The 25517-nt window shown below is 34.9% G+C and overlaps 2 protein-coding genes across 6 annotated transcripts; both read right to left on the reverse strand.

The window, feature by feature from the left end:
• Window positions 1–61: 61 nt before the first annotated feature.
• On the reverse strand, window positions 62–5771 carry LOC115440624 (neuromedin-U receptor 1). Its single transcript, XM_030165012.1, has 4 exons — window positions 4945–5771; window positions 3060–3160; window positions 1897–2004; window positions 62–991 (listed from the first exon to the last, which is right to left on the reverse strand). Exons 1-4 carry the CDS (start codon window positions 5753–5755, stop codon window positions 932–934), a joined length of 1080 nt encoding a protein of 359 aa, XP_030020872.1. The 5' UTR covers window positions 5756–5771; the 3' UTR covers window positions 62–931.
• A 605-nt stretch (window positions 5772–6376) lies between these two features.
• LOC115440616 (carotenoid isomerooxygenase) lies at window positions 6377–24235 on the reverse strand. Of its 5 annotated transcripts, none has more exons than XM_030165004.2 (15): window positions 23859–24235; window positions 22673–22737; window positions 21975–22082; window positions 19985–20096; window positions 15371–15517; window positions 13444–13554; window positions 12536–12633; window positions 12069–12149; window positions 11377–11457; window positions 10769–10893; window positions 9775–9951; window positions 8869–9025; window positions 8663–8724; window positions 8192–8290; window positions 6377–7969 (listed from the first exon to the last, which is right to left on the reverse strand). In XM_030165004.2, the coding sequence occupies exons 3-15, from the start codon at window positions 22075–22077 to the stop codon at window positions 7784–7786; spliced, it is 1539 nt and encodes a 512-aa protein (XP_030020864.1). In that variant the 5' UTR covers window positions 22078–22082; window positions 22673–22737; window positions 23859–24235; the 3' UTR covers window positions 6377–7783. The 5 variants fall into 5 exon arrangements, with proteins under 5 accessions (XP_030020864.1, XP_030020863.1, XP_030020865.1 ...); XM_030165003.2 differs by lacking the exon at window positions 23859–24235 and adding an exon at window positions 23560–23792; XM_030165005.2 differs by lacking the exon at window positions 23859–24235 and adding an exon at window positions 23466–23535.
• Between the last annotated feature and the right edge of the window lie 1282 nt (window positions 24236–25517).

Below are 25517 nucleotides of genomic sequence, written 5' to 3' on the forward strand. Positions count from 1 at the left end.
ATTAGATGCCGACCATCGTACATAAAATAAAATAAGAAATATTAGCCAGTTTAACAATATATTCAAACTTTTAAAAAACAACAATAAAATATGCAATTTTGGGCTGTTTATCATTCATGAAAACATAAATCTCAAAAATAGTAATGAAAATTTTATTTATTATCCATTGTAATCCAATAACATAAACATACGCACTATTGTAAGAGCGAAGCCACATACCTCGCTTTGGCCTATCCTACTGTTTTATTATAGACACATAGCTTCACATGTTTTGTTTAGACTTTTTATTTATATTACTTACACTCTGATTCAAATGTAACCACGCGTGGTTCGTCATCACACAGATGTCATGACGCAGACTTTTATAATAAGCTAACCCCGCAGAGGCAATGCCGTGCCGCTGCCGCATGCATCGTGTCAAGTGTCGGCGAGTGGGTTTCAGTTATGACTTAAATATTTGGAAAACATCTTTTTATCAGGCCCGCGGATTGGCAAATTCCAATGTATTAAAATCTATGTTCAGATTTAATATATTGTACAGTCAGGGTCAACTAATAATGAGTCCAATAAATGCAGCATAAATTGAATGCGCTCTTCTAAAACTAATTTAACGTAAGTACATTCGCGCCATGGTCTTCTTGATTTCCCGGTGCGTGCGCAGACGTAACTGATTGGTAGCCAACATTTCAGATGAGGCGCCTGCACACATCGCGTTTCGAATATTCTACGATACGTGTCTCATATCCACCGCCACCTAAATGGAAGGGAAATTCGGTCACCGTTTTAATGGCTTTCAATTATTTACGGACTTGTCTAAAATAATTTCTATTCTTCACCGCATTTTCTTGTGGTTTAATTTTCTTCTTTTGACGAGAAGTTTTATTGTTTACTATTTCAGACATTGTTGCTGCTAATTCACATTCATCGGCATTCATATTTTGGATTTTCGACTTACTTCCGAATCTCTCTTGATTTTTTTTCTCCAAAATAACTGTAATAATTAAAAGTTTTATAACTATACTGGAATAATGTAAATTAATGTTTGAATCAGTCCCGGATCTTGAATTTTTTAAACGAGGGCAAAATGAAAATTCTATCCCCGACCACCTATATTTTTAACTTTGTCATCATCATTTCGCGCCCCGCGGTAAATAATTTATGTGTGTAATGTTTAGGACGTCTCAGTAGTCAAAGTTTGGATTTGTACCCCTCGGCCAAGTTTGGATTCGCCGCCCGGGGCATGAGCCCCGGCTTGCCCCCCCATAGATCCAGGGCTGGTTGTTTGAATTACTCGCTTGAATCTTTAATAGAGTAAGAATCCAAAAGAAGTAAGTAGATAATTATTTTGTGAAAATTAGTAAATACATTTATGTAGTACAATAAATGTTGGCTGAACTCACTAAAGGTAGATAGTAATCTACCTTTTTACATAGTAATGTAATGTCTACAAAGGTTATTTATAAAACATTAATAACTGTGCAGGACGATATTAAAAACATGATAAACACACCTTTTGTTTTATGAATTTCAATAATTATTAATCAAATTAATATTCATTTAATATTTCAAAGATTTTTTTTTTGTATCGGAATTTGCGCAGCGCGCAGCATATATATTATGTATACTTGCTGTGAATGACATCTATCAGTGGTGCCGCGGCCGGTCAGGCGCAACGTCTGACTGATTGAAAATCATCCTCTTCCATTAGAGGAACGCCACCATTTAATCCTCTACAGTAGCTACTACCTATACAGATTAGTCTGTTTTGTAACGTAATAGAAAAATATATTTTTTATCATAACAGTAATAGTGTCCTACAAAAAGTTCCAAGTTATTATTATTTCACAAATAACCTCGTATCAATAACCAACTGTTTAAGGATTTAAAAAAACTTACCTTTAGCGATCTTCTAAACTTTGTCGACATGAGACTGAATAGTAGTGGATTCAGTACTGTGCTTAACCAGCTGTTGAAAAGCGTGAGGTTGTAGCCCACCCGCCACCACTAAAATTAAAAAGAAATCATTGAGTATAGCTCAAGAAACGAGAATATAAGCTTTAAGATTTTGTTTGGCTGATTATAGTTCATAAACTAAGAGTCGCATTAAAAATCAATCTCAGCTTTAAGTAAGATCTCAAGTAGGCATTTAATATATTAAACTAAACTAATAACTAATTTAATAAACAAAACTGAAGCTGCATTTTAAGAGCTTGTTCTCAGTTGAGTCAATATTGTTTAATAATTAAAAATCAGTTGTCAAAATCTGACATATATTGTGACCTTAAGATGTTTGAGCTGGTGTTAACATGGGTTTCTAATATACCGACTATCTTAAGATGCTGCTGACCTTATTTGACAGCGACTCAGGTAATATCGTACTTCAGAGCGAAAGTGACATTTATTAATATGGGCCATAACCATTATTAACGTTAAGTTTCCGTTCTGCTTTTGTCTTCAAGGAAGAAGAGATCTTGAGATTTTCCTTACAATTCATCAACAAATTTTCATTCAAATTACCATTTTATTACCAATATTCATTGTCTTTTGCATAATAAATAAAGCATTGTCATGTTCATTGCGCTGTTTTTACGATTAATACATTTGTACTGTATTAACTATTTTTAAACTATACTAATTTCGTATGATTTCATCTATGTACCTCAAGTTTCATTTAAACTACAAAAAATCGCTTGAACTAGGTTATATTTCGGTAAAAGCATTAAAGTACTCAACTAATGAATTTATAGCGGCAAGCCATCACTTAATACGATTAAGCAATACGACACTTATTCGTTAAACTAAGTACATTATTGAGAACACTTGTTTGTTGATACGCGCCACACCTAACCACTCAGAATTTTCATTAAGTTCAATATTACTACAATGTACTACCAAATTAAAAATATTTAAAGCCTTACAATCCTCAATATTTACACTCTCTGTAAATCAAACTACGTTAATGCTTGCACAATCTAACGGCAGAATTGTTTTGTATTAATTCGGGAGGAATTTCGCATACAAAGGCCTACATCTTTCTTAAAAAGGTATTCAATACTTACGGATATTAAAAGAACAATCTGCGCTACGTCTTGCAGAAAAAGCCCCATCCTTATGGCGAAATACGGTAGCCACGTGATCAGGAACGCGAGCGTGAGAACTACTGAACATTCAAATGTTATTTAAAATCAAAATACCAATATAAAAGGAATCGACACACGTACAAATACACATTTTGACTTACACCAGGTATGTATAGCTTATGAAACAGATACCTGAAGCGGTACTCAAGTGAATCGATACATGAATATATATGTAGAAATACACATTTAGACTTACAGCAGGTATGTATAGCTTGTGAAACAGATACCAGAAGCGGTACTCAAGTCATGACTTTGTGTGAATATGGTAAGATTATGAGTTGCATTGATGTTGGGCACTGTCAGATAGTACGAGCTAAGGCAAATCTTATGGATAGGTGTAAAAAGCTTATAGTTTATAATTTTCTAAATCTAACTTGAAATAGTATAATGAACCTTGTCACCGGTCCCAAAGAGTCTGGATCAACGCCCTGATGATTATTATACAGGGCGTAAGTAATATATATACATATAATGTATATGTTTTTCTAATTTCTAAATTGAAAGAATGATTAAAGAAAGTTTTAGGACCTAGATGATTCGATAAACGGTGTCTAGACCAAACCTGTTAGCAAGTCCATTCACATTTGTATTCCGTATATCTTAAATAATTTCTTTCGAAAAGGAATTATTATCATTGTAAGTAATTGTTGGTTCAAAAACCTGTCCATGGCTAAGTTCGTATTTATGATGGTTTACTCAGCTTACGCAATACTTAAATACAATATTATTGTTTACTCCCCAGTAGAGGACATTTGGCCGTGTATTAATTTATATTTGTTGTTGACATACCCACTAAGTGGCCCCTACCGAACAAAAAATATATTTATTAAGAGTAATTGAAACCAATTAGACGATTTGATATGTTTTAAGAAAATTATATATTACGTTTCAAATCCCAATATTTCCCAGTTATATCTTAGATTTACCAACTCTAAATGGTAAAAGTCAGAAAAGATCTGAGACCACATTTCGCTTCGAACTTTTACCTTCACCCACTCAGTAAATCTTAAGTTTTAAATGTCAACTATAAATAAACATATTGTATACTAGCTTTTGCCCGCGGCTCCGCCCGCGTTATAAAGTTTTTCAGGCTAAAGTTTTCCGTTATAAAAGTAGTAGTTTCCCGGGAGCCTATGTTCTTCCCAGGGTCTCAAACTGTTCCATACCAAATTTCATCTTAATACGTTGGGTAGTTTTTGAGTTTAACACGTTCAGGCAGACAGATGCAGCGGGGACTTTGTTTTACCCTTAACATTTTTTTTTTACAAAAAATAGGGGGTTGGTGATAGAAGGGTATAAATTTAGGGTTGAATGTATTTTTTTAATGCGACATAATAAAAAAAAATAAAAATATAAAAATTTGTATAGAATTATAAAAAAAAATGTTAAGGGTGGACAACCCTTAACACTTAGGGGTATGAAAAATAGATGTTAGCCGATTCTCAGACCTACTGAATATGCATGCAAAATTTGGTTAAAATCGGTAAAGCCGTTTCGGAGGAGTACGGAGACAAACATTGTGACACGAGAATTTTATATTTATATATTAGATATTAAGAATTGATGTCGCACTAATCATCAGATTTGTTTGCATTTCTAATATTTATCAACTTTAATTGTAAAACCTAGAATGAACTGAACTCTTATGATAACAGTTCGAAAAATAAATCTCTCTTGTTTATATCCAATTCACGTTAGTCAATGTTAAGATTTATTAGAGGTTCTAGATACGATTAATATTTGTTATTAAAGTCTGATATGATTTAAATTATGCACGTGTTCTTACTATTTCGTCCAAACTTACCAATGAGCTTGCGCACTTTTCTTCTGTTGTAGCGTTGATTGGAGGCGTTGTCGTGTGATCGACACTTCTGCGAGGTTCGCAGCTCCCACGCGATCATCGAGTACACAAAAGTCATGATACTCAACGGTAAAATAAACGTGAGCACTGCCATCACACCGTTTACTATTTTCGTGTATGGCGTCGGTACCATGAAACACAGTGAATACTTCGACGTAGTCAACAGATCCGTTGTCCACAACTCTGGCACCGTCTCCATGATCGCTATGATCCATATCACCACGATTATCTTCGTCACCCTCCGCCACACTGACTTCGTCTTTAAAAGCAGAGGGTAGCAGATCGCTACGTACCTCTCTATTGATAACGCTGTCAGAATTAATATACTGTTATTCCAAAGAGCTCCTATCACTATGAAGTATGTTTTGCACGCCACTCTTCCTAAATGGATGTAGGAAAGGGTTTCAGAAGGAAGTTGGATTTTGAGTTCGTTCCCTTCGAAGATTAGTATAAAAGAGACAATAAGATCTGATATTGCCAAGTTGAACAGATAAAAGTTTGTAGCCGTGTGCATGCTTCTATCGTAGTAAATAACAATACAGGTTATGCTGTTTCCAATAACGCTGGCGAAGAACATAATGTACATTGAAATTATTGTCAAAGTACGTAAAACGGCCGATTCTTCAGCTATCATTCTATCAATAAATTCAAGCCACATTTTGAATTCAGTTTCGTTAAAATTCTCTGTAGCGTTAAACATTTTAGCGCGCACTAGCGTCAAGATTCGGCAAACATCGAACACGCACTGTTCCATGTTTATTTTCTTCGTATATTAATAGTCGTGTATGCTAGACGCACACACTACAACAATGAACTGATGAAGCTATAGTACCTATTACGAGAGTTTTTCCATTAATGATCCCAAATTACTAATGGGTCATCAATAGCTATACTAACGTTAGGGTAACGTGGAAGCTATGACGCTAATATAAACACATGAATGAATATATAAGAGTGTATTTTCTCGCTATTTGGGTTATTTTTTGTGTGGACTTGTCAATTCATTTCTAGTAACAGTGCCCGCCCTAGAGATAGTGTAAGAACTGATACGTTTAGCAATCGCTGCCTTGTTCGATCTATAAGCCTTTACAGCATATAACAAGGAAGTTTCGGTTATATTCGTTATTAGGCAATTGTTTTTGAGTTTTACACTCATAATTGCCAGGAATTTTGTTCATGGTTGTACATTATACAGCCGCTAGGCAACAGAGTGTAAGCATGATAAAACTTATATCCGACTTCCATGATAGATAGGTGTGTGGGTGGTTAAGCCTCATATGGAAATTGAGAGTAAAGACGTCCTTCAGCGCGTGAAGGCATCTAGATTTCCTTGCAACTGGAAGTTGATTTAAGAAATAACAAATAATTTAACACATTATAGTTAATATAATTTATTTATGTAGTTTTTATATTTACAAATACAGTAAAATTAGGTAATATTTTTAACTTATAATTCTAACATTGAGTTATATAGCAATTAGTGAAAAATGTAAATTGTGCGTGCCTTCGTGCGCGGGTTAGTTAATGAAAACGTAATAAACGTTCCTGAACAAAAGAATATTACGAAAAGTATCGAAATGGAGATTATTGCGTCACTCTCACGGATATATAAATATACTTTAATAATATAAAATAGAATTACAAAAAGTAATTCGTAAAGAATCTTCATCAGTTTTAAATTTTTACTGTCATCCATATAATAATGAACTTAACTGAATGTAATGTATTAAAATAAGTATTTATATTTGTTACAAAACCAATCTTAGATTAATTATAATTGAGTTGGCTGAATGTTCAGAATGTAAGTTTCAATTTGTTAGTCTTAATTATCAATATCTGTAACTGAAGATATAACATATTTCAGTAAAGTATACAAACACTAAACAGTTTAATTGAGAGACTATTTTATGGAACATGTGAAAAAAAATGATACAATTTAATTAGATAACTAATTACTCTCCGACCTTTAACGTCATTGAACATGTCCACATGATTTGTTTGTTCCTGTGGGCGTATAGGCCGAAGTGTCTAATCATCGTAATTACGAAAAATAAAGAAACGAGGGAAACACATTACTCCATTAAATTATTAGAAATAGAGAACTAAATGAGACCGTAGAATATTTTTTTTTGGTTTAGTAAAATTATCAATTTATGGGGAATAAAAAAATTGTTAATAGATTTACTGAAACCGATTAATTATTAATTGGTCGTGAGAAACAGACCCGGAATTGTCAATAAAAGTCAAATGCAATACGTATAATGAACACGACAAATAAAACATTATGACATGATAAATGTTATTCCTAAAATATTTTTCTTTGGGGTTTAAAACTTATTCTACAAAATGTGTTTGCACAGTTGACATAAACATGTCATTTGTGCAAACTCAATTGTATACACTTCTTAGTATCTAATGGCTAACATAGGCCCCATTCCGTCCATAGGCAATTACTGGCATCCTAACCGAAGGACATCTTAAATGGCCGTATAGGTAAATACGGGATTTTTTGACTCTTACCAATACGGCTATCAAAGTAGACCTTCGAATAGAACGCCTGTAATTAAAAAAAAGGATTCGCCTCCTATAGACGGAACGAGGCCCCCTGACCTTAAAACGAGTTACAAATCATCTCGATCATTTAAGCAGTCATATATCCCCACAACACAAACGGATTAACTAATTAATAAACTGGTTGACGTCGAAGTCTTGTGAGAAGTTAAAAAACAAATCCAAAGACATTCATACACGATTTATCCCATTTAACAATCTATTGATTAAACTACGTCAGAGAAGATCGTTGGGGGAGGAACCATCCGTGAAGACACTTAGGCGCTGGCGAGGGAGTGTCGAAGTGAGCCCTTCCTAGCTCACGGAAATCCCGCGCGTCCACCACCAGAAGCCCCACCTCTTGAGATCGAGAGCCGCCCCACACCAAAGCGCTTAGAAGAACACCGTCGTCTTCATCCTGGTGGAATTAAACTAGTTAAGTCTCTGTATATCACTAGAACCAGATTTTACCAATAAACATTTTTAGCATTGTTTTTTTAATGTAGTTAATAAAATAATTAACATAATGGTTATAAATAAACATTGCTTAAATATCGATAGTTAGTACGATATAGATCATTACAATTGAAATTGACTAGCACTATAACAAATTGTATTAAATACTGCTAAAAATATTGACCTTAGCATCAGGTGCAGGAACGAATATGGGTTCACTGGGATAGCAATTTTTTTCGCTCCACGTCTTCGTTTCTCCGGTCTTTGTATCCACTTTGATTAACTGAAATTTAAGAAAGATAATGTTATACTTATTCGTTACTATTTGGTTTTCTATTTGGTTTACTATCATGTTGTTTCTAGATTAGTGCGGTAAAATACTGATACTTCCTGTAGTTCTGTCATGTTAATAGCATGTCACTATTTGGAGGAGAGCGGAGGACCGAGCAATGTGGCGCGCTCTAGGGGAAGCCTATATTCAGCAGTGGACAGTCGTAGGCTGATGAGATGAGATGAGATGAGATTATGTTAAATTAGGATACAAACGATCTAAAATGAGCCTTTGAGGTCATAGAAAAAAATTACGAACTTTTGGGTAATAAGGAATATTGTCAATACGGAATATTTGCACGAATAGTATTTTTTATATGCTTACCACACCAGGATTCTCTGCATCGACATCTGAACTGATGGCGTAGAAATATCTGTACGGCTTTCCTGCAATAAAAGTACCATATCTTTACATTTTATTTGATTTAGACACTGAACCCCAAATTTCTAATATTTGAGCAAAACATGTAAGTGATGTAATTAACTAACAACTTATCAACAATTGAGAATATTGTACAGTTCTATACATACCGTTATGCAAGTCATAGTGTATTCGTGGTGTCTCGCAGCCTATGTCTGCCAACAGCTGTGGCTGTACTCTCGTCAACCTCGGAGCGTTCAACGGCAGCTCCAACCTCTTCGGCCTTCCACGAAACCAGTTCGCATAATCAGCATTGCATTGCATCGTCTGGAATTTATTATTATTTCACCATCTACTGACAAAATCATGAAGCATGGGGAAAGATATGAAATCAGTGATAGTAAGAAGATTTCAGTGTTTCTAGTTCCGCTACGGTATATTTTGATGTGCTTAAAAATAGATAAAAAGTGCAAGAGTCAAGAAATTTTGTATAGAAAGATAGTAACAGAAAACGTGCTGGATCATGCAATTTTGGAAAATGAAAATGGCAGAGATAGATCAAATAATAAGAAAGAGTTAGCAGTTTAAGGCGATACCTCAAGGTCCATTTTCATACATTTTGTTTCACCTTTAATCTGGGTAACTAAACAACTATTGGCAAGTAAAGAATTTAAATTCACGTCTCGTTAGTGATTAGTTCTCGCAGTTGAAAGAAAAACGTAAAAATAATTAATAATCATGGATATTTCGGCCTTTAAAATTTCGTCATATTAAATTGTAAAGGCCGAAATATCCATGATTATTAATTATTTTTACGTTTTTCTTCAACTGCGAGAACTAATCACTAACTAGACGTGAATTTAAATTCTTTACTTGCCAATACTTGTTTAGTTACCCAGATTAAAGGTGAAACAAAATGTATGAAAATGGACCTTGAGGTATCGCCTTAATATCTCAAACTGCTAATTAAATTATAAGACCTTTGTCAAATGAAATAGACCGAATACTTACAAATTTCTTTCCGTCACGTCTGCATTATCAATAGCTTTCAAATGAAGATGATTAGTTGTAATTACCTCGATCGCGTGTACGTACATAGCGTCAATCGCTTTAGCGTCTTTGTACGCGCACATGTCTAGTACCAGCGTATCATTTTGTTCGTACGCGTTGATAATGTGAAGGTAGAACAGCGGCTCGGTGCGGAAACGCTTCGTTTCTTTGCCGTCTTTGCGACTGATTAGGACTATGTGGGTCTGGAAGGAAATATAGATTGTCGGATAGCTATCGCTTTCAGAGAAACTAAAGTAATGAAATAGTATCCGTAGTCGTTTGTGACTATTATAAATTGAATGAACATTAATAACTTGGATTCTACGATATAAGATAGTCTCTACCAGAGTCATCCAAAGGAATCTGTTATTTTTTAATACACAGTCGACTAGAACTTAATCTAACTTTTTTTCAGTAATAAAATCATGTATCCTTCCGACGTCACAATGCAGTCATACGTAAGTAAATACAACAATAATTACAAATTATTAAATTCTAGACAAGAACAATTTTGAATTATTTTATCTTTTAATATCAAGACGCATCTAATCAAGAAACTAGGCTCATTCCTTAAATGGAAAGACTAAAATTAACATATAGACTATTGCATGTATAAGTGGGCGCAAAATGAATAATAATTAATTTTATATATAAGTAGTTATAACATGTTTTTGTTAGTACCGACATGAGTCATAGTTCTTTTTTTTAATCAATTATTATAACACGAGTTTTGTCGAGTATGTGTGTTGTTGTAATATTATGAAATGATATTTATTGTATTTACAAATTCAATTATATAAAAGTTTTTAATATCTTTCCGAATTATTAAGAAATTATATTGATTTATTTCTTTTACACGTTTTGCTATAAATACCCCCCAATTCAAAGTAAAGGGGTATTCTATGTTTGAACGTGAGCTGATAAACATCTCTAAATAGAAATCTTGTTTAATTGTTTTTTTACCGTGGCGACGTCATGGAACTACCTAACAATAGCTGGCGATCTACCGCCGACATATACCTCATGCTCAGGATACCAGTGAAGACTGGAGACGAAGGGTTGGTTGGCCAGCTGGCTACGCAGCACCCCGCACAGCGACACCGACATAGGCTGCTCCACTATCACGAAGTAATTCTCCGTCACTCCTGCAACACAAAACCATAAAAATCAAATCAAAAGATAATTGCGTTTAACCTATCGGATATATCTGACCTAAGAAGTAACTAGGTAAAGAGGAGCCAAGTTAATCTCAGAATTCAGAAATAGAAACTACAATATACTAACTGAGTTACTCTACGATATGACGGGGACCGAAGTCAGGCCATATTAAACTTTAAGCAAAAGACAAAAAGATTTCGAAAATATGTATCGAATCAGAAGTTATAGATTAATAAAGAAGAGTATAAGCAGAGAGAGCTAGTTAGCAATGAAGTTACATAGTTGACTCAATTTAATTAAGTTTACGTAATTAAAAATAAAATACGTAGATTGCGTACACAAAAAGGTTTTACAAAACGTTTTCAATAATCTGATCATATCTAAAGCGCAGTTGTTATGCTCACGCAGTAAGACTATAGAGCTCTGGTCCCATTTCAATGTTTCAAACTCGAATGGAATAAAAATAATACCAAAAGTGTGCATGTAGGCAGGATGGAGAGGCCAGCGCGGCTTCAGACTGGCGACGACGTGCGCTCGCTCGAACATGTCGCCTGCAACATAATAATAATTTGAACACACAGCTTGTTTCAAAAATAATAATACATTTTTGAACATACAGCAAATTCCAATGATAAAAATGTAAACACGAGTGTGAAATAACGAATAAATGTACCTATTAATATGTTAAAGTAATAAAATAAATTCGTCGAAATACTTTTTTATTACCAATGATCAAACGTACGCAGTGATGGCAATTAAAAATAATATTTAGAAACTAAAATATGGGTTGCGTTGGTTCAAATGAAAAGAAGAGGCATATGTTGCGTTTATAAGGGAACGCCACAATAGAGTGGGTATTAAGTGCTGCCAATGACGTTTTACTTTTTAAATGTTTTGTTAGCGATTCTGGCTGCCTAAAAGTCATTTATTAAATTAAAAGTGTTAGTATGCACTTTTCAAGATAAGAATTATACAAAAAGTTATTGATTTAGTTTGTCTGTGTGCCAAACAAGTTCCATACAAATCCGTTTCATCGAACGGTTTTTACATCACTTCAACATCCAAATATCTTCATCATTATTACGATGTTTCGTCTCTTTTAATTCTTGTCGACTGCTATAATAAAATATTTAATTCCGCAAAGATAAAAAATATTATTTACCCTTTTCCATGTACGGGAACTTGACAACGACATGGCGCACCCTGCCCTTCACCACAGACATACCGACATTGTACACATCGCCTAGAAATAAGAAACATAATCTTTTTATCTGTTCAAAATTTGAACTAGAATTATAATAACAATTATCGAATGTAACTCGGCTATTCGTTTAATATTGAGTACAAAATATATTTAACATCCTTGATGAGTTGGGTAACATGGAAACATAGACAGCCTTAGGGGGAGACGAAGCGGGGAACCGCCCGTGACCTCGCCTTATTTTTTTGCTTTCGCTTGAGGCCGCGCGTGGTTTAATGCTTCCCAGCAAAGTTTTCGAAACGTCTTGAGAAAATTATTATATAAAAAAACCACGGTAAAATTCGAAAATTAATTACAAATTGTTAAATGATCAATATAATTAAACTATTAATATTACATCACTCTTAGTAAAACTACAATGTTATTACCATTGGACATCACGTGCGGATGGGACGTGTGGTTAACCAAAGCCACGCAATTCGTAAGATTCTTCCGCTCCAAAGTGTCCAATGTGACTGGGTCTATTCTGAAACATTGATTTTTTTTTTTATACGAGCACGTTAAGATGACCCACTGCGCCTGTTGGGAGTGGGGTCCACTACAATGTCGACTGACGAGTGATGATTACACCTCGGCAGTAGACAGAATTATGCCGGCCTGTTGGAACCGGGTATACGCAGGCTGATCCCGGAATGCGACACACTTACGTGGACTATTGTGTACGGTGATTGTTTTCCAGTATAATATCTACCACCAGTAAAGATTGTTCATTTTCGTATTAACTAATGCACAGAAGACTTTACAGGTTTGTGATGTTACTATATTTGTCAGTACTAATGAGCCTGAGACGGTTAGATATAAGGTAACGACTAAAAGTTCTAACGAGTCGTTTATAAGGAAATTAACTGTTAACATGATCTAATTAGTTAAGTTTAATCCTTAATGTTTATCTCTCGTATGGGCCTGTCTGTGTAAGTACAGACCTATCTATTTCTGACTAACCAACTTGTGAATCCACTGTTCTTTTTTCGGTTTGAAGGACATGGTAGCCAGGGTAATTATTGGACATTATGAGACTTATCATCGTATGCCTTAAACTGACAAGCGCTGGAGTGCCATGCGGTGCTTTGTAATTCAAAGATTTGGATAGCGTTACTATTGGGTGGTCGTATCAGGTTCCATCAGGCCAGCGGCATGTCTTGTAAAACTTTACGAGCATTAATTTTCATTAAGACTACCGTCTCTGAGTTAATAGCATTTTATATAGGTTTACGTCAGCAGACTAAAGTTTAAGAAACATCGTCTTTGTTAATTTATTTTCCAACAGTCTTGTTACCTGTGAATAACAGGGCCCTCTGTGAAAGCGTATATCTCATCTCCGAAGGGGTACAACGATATCATGGCATTATCCGATATGGATTCTCCTGGATTAAACAGAGCTGATACCCTGAAATCAAATTATAATCAATTATACGAATAAGTGCGAAAAATAAGTGAATTAAATAAAATAAATATTCATAGCTTCGTGCCTTTCCCTTCTCAGGGTTAGACAGGGGTAAAACACATCCACATTTAGACAGCAATACCATGTCTCATGTAATAGAGAGCTTTATATTTTCGTACATTTGAAAATGGGCGACAGAGCCCCAATAAAACACACCGCGCCATCTATCAAACCGTGTAGAAACTACATTGTCGTTTCAGTAAGAAACGGTTTGTGCCGGATTATTTATAGCTAAAAGTTCCACGTCGTTTCCATTACTAGTCATGGTGACGCTCTGCCCCCTAAATTCTTATTTAATCAGCCGATCTAGAGCTAGTTATTTTTTTTTTTTAATTTAGTAGGTAGCTAATATCGGATAATACAGCATCGACTATCTAAACATCGATTCATCGAACGATGAACCAAACGGCTAGGCTCGCTTCAAAAGACGAAAGCAAGGATTTATGCATGTTAAATATTTCAATCAATTTGAACAACATGTTTTGTTCTTTAAGCTATACATACCACTCTAATTAACAAGATTCATATAATAATTGTGTGGTTTTATACGTATATACTTTAAATAGACAGTTCTATTATCCGAATAAACCGGTTTTAGAAGATACATGTCATCGAATTAATTCAGATAATTGACGTTCTACTCTAACCTTGTAAGCTATTAATTGCCTGGCATAATTAAAACAATACTTAAATTATGAAAACGAGAAAGCCGGACTGCAATAACATGTAATTCGTTTCTATTCATATATTTTTATATAAACTTATAACGCAGCTAATAGTATATAAGAGATTAAAACATAACATTTTAATAGATATTATATTGATTCCGACTAATTATAATTTTTCATTACATATTTCATAATCACTATTTGTAAAATATTTGAATATATGTAATTTAACTTATGATTGAATTGATATACTTGACAGATACACATAAAATAATAAAAGAAAAACACCTAATCACTTTATTAAACACAAACAATAAAAACCCTTAAACGCTTTATAATTATATGCGTATCAAGTTGGAAGATGCTTATTTTATGATCAACATTTAAATTGAAACTGTTTAGTCTCACGCAAATATTGTCATTAATTATAATCAGCATCGAAAACTGCGTATCACTAACGAGCTTTTGCACGCGGTTTCGCCTGCGCGATAAAGTTTTCCAGGATAAAAGTTCAACTATGCATTTTCCGAAATAGAAAGTACTCTATGTCCTTCCCAGCATCTCAAGCTATCTCCATACTAAATTTAATAGTGTGATGTTATATAGCCAATTACTAAAAAAGATTTTTCAATTCGATCCAGTAGTTCCTGAGATTAGAGGGTTCAAACAAATAAGCAAACTCTTCAGCTTTATATAATAGTATAAATAGATACGAGAGTTCTTAAAGTCCATAATTATAAATCTAAGACTATGTCAAACCTCCTTACCAACATATTAGCATATTAGTTTATATTGGTAGGCGAAAATTCGTTGAGGAGATCCAAGTGAAGAATAATTTAATAAAGTCTAGTATTGATTTACAAATTTTACCGAACCAAATATTTTATCATAAAAAAACTTGATTAATAACACGGATGCGTTAGAAGTTTGTTTAACTCTGGTAAAACTAATCAATGTGAAGTGATAGTTTGCTTTTGCGTTTTCTAAACATCGCTCTATTTTCTAAATCCCTTCTCATTTTCTGCGTATTCAAGACTTCCAGTTTTAGAGGTATTTATTGAGAGGTTTTTTATATATTTATCAAACACTACCTGTCAAATATGGTGTGGCAGGGATCCGGCACAGCTTTGGTCCCAAACTCGGTGACCACGATGCGGTTAGCAGCACGATTCTTCTTAAACGTGTTGGACTGCAGGAACCGGCACTGGTACGTCACGCTGCCGTCATGGATCGCGAACCTGGAAATCATCAAGTTTTACATTGATAAATCAACTAGAATCGTAAATACTTTTGTTCCAAACAAAATTATAATAGCTTTTGGTTTTAATGCGGTGTGGTTCATAACTTTGTAAACCGTCGTAAGTTATTATTGTAGATTGTTTTGTGTTGAAGACTAACCCCCTTATTCATAGACGTTTTTTATCTAAGGACGGAGAAAAGCTGTATAACAAGTCTGTTTCTCAGTGCTGGTGGCATGCCAGCCTTCGCAGTGAGTAGACATACGGCCGCTGAGATTGCCTAAAATTGAAATATAACTTTTGGCTATCAGATAAACAAAGCTTAACAAACAGCAAGCTGTAAAATAAACAAAGCTGAGAAACAGACTTATTATCACAGCAATGCTCCGTCCTTAGATAAATAACGTCTATGAATAAGGGGGTAAGAATGCAGAAGGAATAGAAGATGGTTTACGTAACTAACTTCATGCCGATAAGGTTGAATGAAGTGGCTCAAAGCTGGCAATATTCACCGGCCCGTTGGTAATCAATGACAACAATTAACCAGATTAACTATTGGTATCTTTGCTTAATTTTTGTTACAGAGAGGAGAATGTAATAATGAATTTGTCCCACATTAGAATAATATAAGTTTATAAAAAATGTTTATCGCATATATAAAGCATCTCGTTTCCATATCTATTGAACTATTAACGAACGAATATTAGGTAGAACATATTTTTTGAAAGAACATAATTTTTTGTATTAATGCAGGTTCCATTTTAGATAAAAAAATATTCTATTATTATTTTGAATGACGAGACCAGCTTGCTATTCGTCTAATGATAAACTTTATGACCGCCTACAAACAGCAGAAACACCATCCAACACCTTAAATTACGAAATATTGTTTGGTATTTCACTGTGCTCGTCATCCTGAGACATGAGATGTTAAATCTCATTATATCCAGCAGTAACACTGGGTACAATGACCTTCAAACCGGAACACAACACTGAGTACACACTGCTGCTTAGCAGCTGAAATAGACATTGCGGTGGCACCTACCAGTAGGTAATAGTAATTATAATATAATTTAAAAATATTTATGAATAAATGTACCAAATGATTTCTTATGTTTACGCGAATGTTAGACATTGAAATAAAACAATTTTTCGGATGTTATCGCGGTTTTCCCCGCGACCATGGAGGCTGTAAAGTCTTGCAAACGTCGGAAGAGAATTATTATATAAAAAAAAGCGAGTAGCACCCTCGACGAACTGGCCTTTCCATGCTCCAAGCAGGTAGCTCGACAGCGTGAATGGGCATACATTATGATTCTATGACTTTAAACAAATAATAACGTTATAACAAATTCACTGTTAATAAGACCTGACCTTTATTAACTTCTGAGTAATAAAAGTAGTTTATCTTAATGTTAACATTATTGTTTTTTTGGTTATCACTTATCATCCATTCAGACCGCCAGACATGCAAATGTTTTAAACTCGTTCGTTGGATAAATTTCAAATTATTGACATTTTATCAATACTGTAATAGGCGACGATGCAAACCTAAACCTACTGGCAGAATTGTCAAATCCGCGCACCGTAGTGTGTATAACTTAAAGAGTCCTGAATGCGCCTACATTCTATATTAATGCATTAACAATTATTCATTTTGTTGGTGGTATATTTATATCCGCCCGGAACGACCAATGTACACAAGATGTAAAACCCGGCAGAGTAACCCACGTAAGTGTGACGCGTTCCGAGACCATCTGATCTGACAGGCTGATCATCCTGTGTATATATCTTTTATTTATATATTTGGGAAACATACAATATATTAACTCTTATAGACTAGTTAAGGTAATTAAAAATATATAAATCAATAAAGTTTCCACTTCTGGAGCCTTATTCTCTATCCCGCACGTTATTTTGACAGTGCGTAACAAGCACGTAACACAACGCATCATGTTTAGGACTATAGAAATTTGGCTTACGGAATACCATTCCACGCACATTTCTCGAAGATAACATGACACGGCCGCGTTACGCGTTTACACTATCATACAGAATAAGGGCCCTGGATCTGGATATACACAGGCTGATCAGCCGGCCTGTTTCTAAAATGCCGGCCAGTGGGAACCTGTTCCAACTGGCCGGCATTATTGTGTTGACTAGAGAGGGGTAATCATCTCTCGTCAGTCGTTATTCTATTGGACTTCACTTACCATCAGGTGCAGTGGAGTTAGCCGTACACGTGTAAAAAAACTATTATTACAAGAGGTTTGTTGTTGTCGACGAATTTTTATAATAATATTTATATAATGAATGTGGACATAAAACTGTTTCTATTTTTAAATAAAACTTCATCAAATATCTCCAAGTGACAGATCAGTTTATTTCAAGATTTATAAGGAAACGGTATCAAGAATTAATTTATTATGCACGTGTTTAGAGATATCAATACTTGGTAAGTAATAACAATTTAATACTTAAATAGCACCAAAGACAAATGTCCGAACATAATTTATTTGTACGAGTTTTTTGTTTAAATACATTTTTACTAGAACATGAATTTAAATTAGTGAGGTAACGTTACATGTAAACCAGCTTTAGATCTGGACACGGCAGTAGTCTCGGTTCCAAACGTGTGAACTTAATCTATGTAGTTTAAAAGATAAAAGTAGAAGAAACATTCCACTTACAAACTGGTCCCCATCAAAGTTATGATCATTGTTTACAAAAAGAAATGTACTCTAAGTAACGTTTTTAAGTCTGTAAAAAACACAAAAAAATCATTCAACCGTTAAAGAGTAATCTGAAATTATCAGTTTGGAATTCATGGGTAGGGTCCAATTACGAGAAATATCTCATATTAAGCAATCTCTGACTCCCTAAACACTCAGAATATCAGAATCATGGTTAACGAAAAAGATAAAGGTTTAAAAACGGAGGCCAATTTTAACTGCCTCGGTGACGTAGTTGAATTGCGTACGCGGTAATATCGCTCTATCCCAGGTTCAAATCCCGGGTCGGACAAAGTGATTGGGTTTTTCGCCTCAATATCAGCCCGGAATCTTGAATTTATACCCGGTATGGCATTAGGATGGCCACCTATCATATCTTGGTACGGAACACATTTGTGAAAAGTGGGTTGTCTTGTTCCACCTCTGCCTACCCCTTCGGGTATAAAAACGTGATTTGAGTGCGTATATGCCAATTTTAATTGATCAACAAACGGTGTGGCCCAGACTGTGTAGAATCTCGAAGGATGGCCACCCACGATCGGTATTGCCATAAGGTGACGCGGTTCAACGCCATGTAAAATCATACCATATTACTCATAAGTCAAGAACCGATATAACTATGAAATTATTCAAATGTAAACAAAAATATTCGAAACACGTTTTAAACTTGTTTCATTTGGAGTAAACAATGAAGGTAGACCCATAAAATTTAATACAATATTTTTAAATAAACATCAATTCAAATAATGTAAACACATTACTAAAACAAATAAACAAAAAACTACGAGTTTAGTCAGCTGACGATACGATCTTGCTGTACCTGCGCGTGTGCATAAAGCCTGTATCAAAGGGGCTAAAAAGGTAATATAATAATTTATAATAATATGAGCCCTGTATTATTTCACACACCCTCGAAAATTCCTAATAGAGAATTTTCTCAGGTATGCAGGTTTCCTCACGATGTTTTCCTTCACCGTTAAAGCAAGCGATAATTCACAAAGAATACACACATAATTTTTTAAAAAAGTCTGAGGTGTGTGCCCTTGGGATTTGAACCTGCGGACATTCGTCTCGGCAGTCCGTTCCACAACCAACTAGGCTATCACCGCTTTTAAAAAGGTAATTATACATCCATTATCTAAAGCCATAGTGTACAAGACATTCAAATATGGCGTGTAGTGTCATCATAGATAAAAGATAATAATTCGTGACTAGTTTGCAACGCAGTGCACACGCATAAACAGTTCATAAAATATACTCTGATGTTTTGTCTGGGTTTATGTATCTGTCCTTTCAATTATAATAATGTAAAACATTTTATAACATAGATGATGTGCAAAATTATGTTGATGTGAGTGCTGTTAACTTTCTAGAGTTATTTTAACAATTTGTAACTTTTGGATGTCAGTTTTACATTGTATACAGTCTTGGCTGACCGTAGATTTTATGCATTCTAAAGTCGAAATAATAATAATATTGTCCACTGGTTAATTATAATTAGTATTTATACCATACATATAAATGAGTTATAAATTTTCACTTTATTTAGTATAGACTATTTTCGAATTAAACTTTCTTGCCCTAAATCTCGATCGGATATATTCGCTAATGTAGCTCCGCAATTGAAAACACAATATTTTTACTCACTTTCACGAAGAATGGATATGTAAGTTTGTATTCAATGTAAATTCAGTTTATGCCAGGAGAGTAGATAATCCTTATTAATATAACTTACCTATGTAGAAGAGCTGAGCTGTCGAAAAGATGTTTGAACCGCATAGAGCCGACGTTCAAGGACCCTGGCCCGTTGCGAAGTAACGTTCCTTGAAGCCATGACGGAATTTCACCTGTGTAAAGAGCTCTATTTAATATTTGCCAGTCAAACAACTTCATTTTGTTTCGGATCTACGCATGCATACGAAAACAGCACCTAGATAGTGATACAGGCTGATTTTTCTCCGCAAGAATGGCGTTTCAAAGACTTGTAGGCATCAAGAAGGCTACTTCATCGTGTTGCTGAGAAACACTATGATTCTTCAACAACTTCAGTGACTGTCCATTTTAATGTAGTGTATCTTAGCCAAAGTTGAATTTTAATTGACTTGACACGAATTTGTTCTATTGTAAGTGAGGAAGTAATATTTGGGTTTTTCTGCCCAGTATCAACTATCAGCCCGGAGTCTGGAATTTGTGCCTGATGGGCTCGACCCCTATCACATCATGGGACGGAACACACTTGGCGAAAAGTGGATGCCCTGGTTACGCCTCTGCATACCCCTACGGGGATAAATGCGTGGTGTGTGTGTGTGTGTGTAAGTGAGGAAAAACAGGACGTAGAAGGAACAATGTGTGAAACTATTGTGGCAATGCCCGTTGGGTAATTAAATAATGCTCACGCATTTCTATCTCCCTGGAGATACGATTGTTAACTTAAATGACGACAGAATTAAAATAAACTCAGCACCAAGAGAAAAAAGAGCTGGCAGTTATGAATTATTGTTAAAGATACACCAATTTAAAGAATATGTAGTTATTTTGACTGAATTTATGCCTCTCTAGTCCACAGTTTTCATGTATCGCCGAAAATATACTTCTTTTTTAGAAATTTGCAAATCGTATTGACAAATTTAGAATCATTTTTATCGGCCTGAAACATTGGATAGTCAATCTAAACTATGACTTTATGGATCAAGGCAAGAAAAACATGTGCAATAACTGTACACAGATGCATAATAAATAAACATTACGCGCGGTGGAGATAACTTTCCTTTATAAAATAAATACGTATTAACGGTTAAATAATTTATAAAAACATATCTGTAGTTTCGATAAAGAGTTCGACAGTTAAATAAAGTGACATTTGTGGAAACAACAATGTCACTTTTAAAGATCCATGTAAGCTATAAAGAGAATTGAGGAAGGATTTGGATACTAAGTAAATTTTATATGGTTTTTCCATAACCAGATTTTGGGACTATGATATCACTTCTTGACTCACAATTCCAACAATGCTTAATAGTTCATAATTTAGTCATCAAATTGATTCATGCTGGAAGGAAGTTGTTTTTCGAATAACCTATGCCGAATGCTAGTTACAAGGGACCCTATGATGTGCTGTACTCATCACAATGGTACATTAAATGTAGAGTTTAACGGCTACTAATTATATTTTACACTGTCTTAAATATAACTGTGTTTGTGAAGCTGATAATTTTACCAGTTAGTATAGTAAGCCTGTATTGTCAACTACTAAAAAAGTTAAAACTATTACTTCCTAGACAATCATGTTGTATATTATTACTTTTTATTTTAAAATTTAAATGTCGCTACGAATATTGATAGGTAAATTATTATCGATCTGAATTCTGATAAATGTAGAGTTGTTTGTATTGTAAACCTTGTGACGTTGGCATAGGGCGTATTTTAAACGCACGCTCTCTACGTGTTTTCAGAGCGCGCATTTGTATGTATACAATTTTCCACTAACAGCCGTTCTCAATGAACGATCCCAATCTTTATCATTGATCGGCTCCCAAGAATTTATCAATCAATGTACATAATTTGTAAAACAATCTTCGTCCTGATTGGTCCCTTTTCACGAGGGATAGAAAAAAGCGATTGAGATGGGTTATTGATATCGGCGGAAAATTTTGTTTTCTGCGCGTTTTCGCTGCGTTCGCAACGCCTCAGCGCGTCCAAAGTATGCCGCCTGCGAATACTCTTACCTGAAACTCGTCCCTCTTGCGGCTGCACGATCTCCTCTTCACAAGACCTCAGCCACACCGTCGAGTCGCAGTTGGGGTACAGCTTTACTTCGCTATCACCCATACTTGCTAAAAGATTACTAAATGTTTCAATATCTAAACTGACGCGCCTGCGTAAATTCCTTACCGAAAAAAAAGTGGTAGAGTTATATTTAATTCAAAATAGTTCATCGGTTCAGGGGCGTGTTTATATTAATTCAATTCCTGAGTTTGATAAATATGTGTAGGAAAATAAAAATTAAATAAACAAAAATATGTGTAGGAGTTTTTTTAAGCATCAGATTATTTAATTGCAGTTGTTGTCGTTTAGAGTCGGGTAATTAAATGTTTACATGTAACGCTCACAGCGCGTTGCAAAATGCAAACAACGATTAACCCTGCTTTTAATTATGGCATTAAATGTACTGCCGTGTTTATTACCTCAATTTAATATCAATACATAATCCACAACTCCATTTAAACCGATTTCAAAAAATCTGGAGACTAGGTATTTCACTTAAATTTACTTCCATAGAGTTATGTTTCCGAAACATATCTTACTAATAGGAAAGTATATTATACCTGTAACGATGTTGAATAATATTTTATACCCGGGAAAGCACATTTACGTATGCATTATATAATAATATTACATACTGTAATTATTATGTTTCACTAACCTGAGTTATCAAATGAAGGTTGTATAATCCTTTTAATCTTCCTTAGCGACGCTCTTAACAACAATCTTAAAAAAGATAAGCATTTTACAAATAATGCTAAGTTTATTTTCCAAATTAAAGCGTACATAGTGATTTTATTTTATCAGTTGTGTTTTAAAAAAAGGTAAACTAAGACAGTCAAATATTTTTCTGAATTAGATTACTCTCAAATTAAATTAAGTACTAAAACAATAATGCACTTGAACAATATACACTGCAAAGAAAACTTCAGTGTATCGTTTGATACATAAGAACACAATTTAATATTATTTATATTCATTCAGTTTTAACAACTTTAACATAATATGCACTGATATAGCGAGCATGCACTTTAAACTTTCGATGTCGAATGTCGCTCCATGTAATACAATTTTTGCCTTTGTCAAGATTAGTATTTGAAGGAATCTGCATCGACTGATTACAGTCTAAATTACATTACACTTTAGACTGGTTCTATCTGGATTTTTCGTGATATGCTATCTTTTTAGTCTTTTGTCAAAAAGTGCCAGTGAACCCAGATTAATCTAATGTCGCGTCGCGCCGCTTTATATTATCGACGTAGATACAAAGAGCATTGAAAGGCGTATCGGTTTTACACAAGATTAGTTTTTGCTAACGTGTGATAAGCGCTCATAAAAAATACGATTTTCCAGAAACTGTAATTAATAAGCAGAATAAGAAAATTAATTAAAAATACACAAGCTAAATCCGCTCAAACATACCTCTATTTTAATAAATCAAAAATGATAATTACCGGAACACCGGACGATCCCCTTATAAGACACTTATAATCACCATTTCATATTTCATTAATAAATCATCAAAAGAACGCACTTTCCCTCACTTACCTGTATAAACTGTACAAAAAACTATCCACATAAACTAAAGCGACAAGGCTTAATTTGTTCACTTTATACCAAGCTAGGATAGAACGGGAACGTAGACTGTCTCGGCGAGTGTACGTGAGTGGAGTGGAGGGTGACGCCGGCTTGGGGTAGCTTCGCCACCCGCGTCACGTGGGCGACCTTCGCCGCACGCTAACCACACGGCATACGACATGCCGCAAGCAAAACTGCGCCTTATTACTGATGTAGATACCGGTACTAACTTTATCCCTATTATTACTGAACAAAAAATTACAACTTACTTCCATTATAAAATAATAAAAGAGCTACGCACTGATTCATCACGACGTCTATACGCGACTGCAGTTGATTTGAATATTCAAAATTAATTTATGCAACGTTTTTGTTTAATGGTATTATTTCTACGTGATACTAATTTATTTGCCAAAAGGTGATTTTGTGAGGAATAATTGGTAAACAACTTGTTAGCAAAACAAATCTAGTTATACTCATTTTAAGCAAGTTTGTCTGATAACATGTTGAAGCAACACTGTAGCGAATTTTAGTTTATGTTTACCCGCAGGACTGGGTGTAGTTGGACCTAGATACAGCACTGCAGTGGCGAGGAGTGAAATGTTCTAAAAGGGAACCCGACACAACATAATATGGTACTAATATGCATAAATGCGGTCTGAAATTCGGCTTAATGATAAATATAATTTACATAAAATACGAAAGGGAAGCCGGCAGGAATCGGCTCATATGGACCCTTCGTCAATACAGCACTCTCATACAAAACACTTATGAAATACTTATGTTGTAATTCGTCTAGTTATTGGGTTAGGAGAACGTTCCGAAATCAAAATTAGACTGTTTTTATAGCCTAAAACTCCCTAATGCATACATTTTATTGCAAAGTCAGCATTTTTGTCTTTAGTCTATTGAGTATCGTAAGATACTCTACTTAATAGATACCAAATTCTAAAAGTTGTTTCTTTTAAGAGCCTAAAAAATTACCAGCGGGATAGATACATAATGATTATTTGCAGACTGAACAAAATATGCAGACTGTTGAGCGTAACGTGTTGCAGTTTTTCTGCAGTTTTATGGATTCAACGGTAAACATATTACAAGAAACAATACAAGGTTATAAAATACATAATTAAACATTTAAATGTTGCTATTGTCACAGGGATAACAACATCCGCCCTGTGGAATGGGGGCGTTTGGAGAATTCCACCACGGTCTCCCCTGCCTGTCGTAAGAGGCGACTAATAGGGGCCACGAAGGGGGTCGTCGACGGGCAGCAGGGGGCTGTCCGCCCTAGTGCATTTTTGTGCATCCTTGCACATTTTTCGGTTGACCCTCGGGATGGACGGCAGTGTGTAGTTGGCCTCACGCTGCCGTAGACGCCGAGGGCGTCCTTCGGTGCGCGGGGGCTTCTGAGCCCCCCAATAGGAGACGGGCCGCAAGGCGGCACCGCGCAGGGGCGGCTGCGGTCGCAGGCTAGACACTTCAACGTCAGAGGAACGACGAAGGCTGGGCGGTAGTAATAAGGCACTTTCTCCGCGAAACCAAAAAAAAAAAGGCATAATAACATGATTTTCAACAATATTCGTATATTCGTTTTACTTCGAGGCGTATTTTTAGATTCGCTAACATTTGTTTCATCTATAATGGATATTTTATATAGCGGATTGAGTCATTATTTTCATATAGTTAATAACAATAGCATGCAATTAAATTGTAGACATAAAAAGTAATTACAGCTGAATATGAACACTTTACACAATATAAACACAAAAGAATAATATATGAGTTATACTAACCTTTAAGAAATGGAGTTCGCAGATTTTTGGGCGTCCGCCAATCTGACCAGTCAAATATTCAACAGGAATGCTGCTACTTCACGTCAGTTTTTTTTGTAAACAAGAGTGGCACTAGGACGATCTTGTCACTAA

Source organism: Manduca sexta, chromosome 24 (genome assembly GCF_014839805.1).
Source record: "Manduca sexta isolate Smith_Timp_Sample1 chromosome 24, JHU_Msex_v1.0, whole genome shotgun sequence".
In the NCBI taxonomy this organism is placed as follows: Eukaryota; Metazoa; Arthropoda; class Insecta; order Lepidoptera; family Sphingidae; genus Manduca; species Manduca sexta.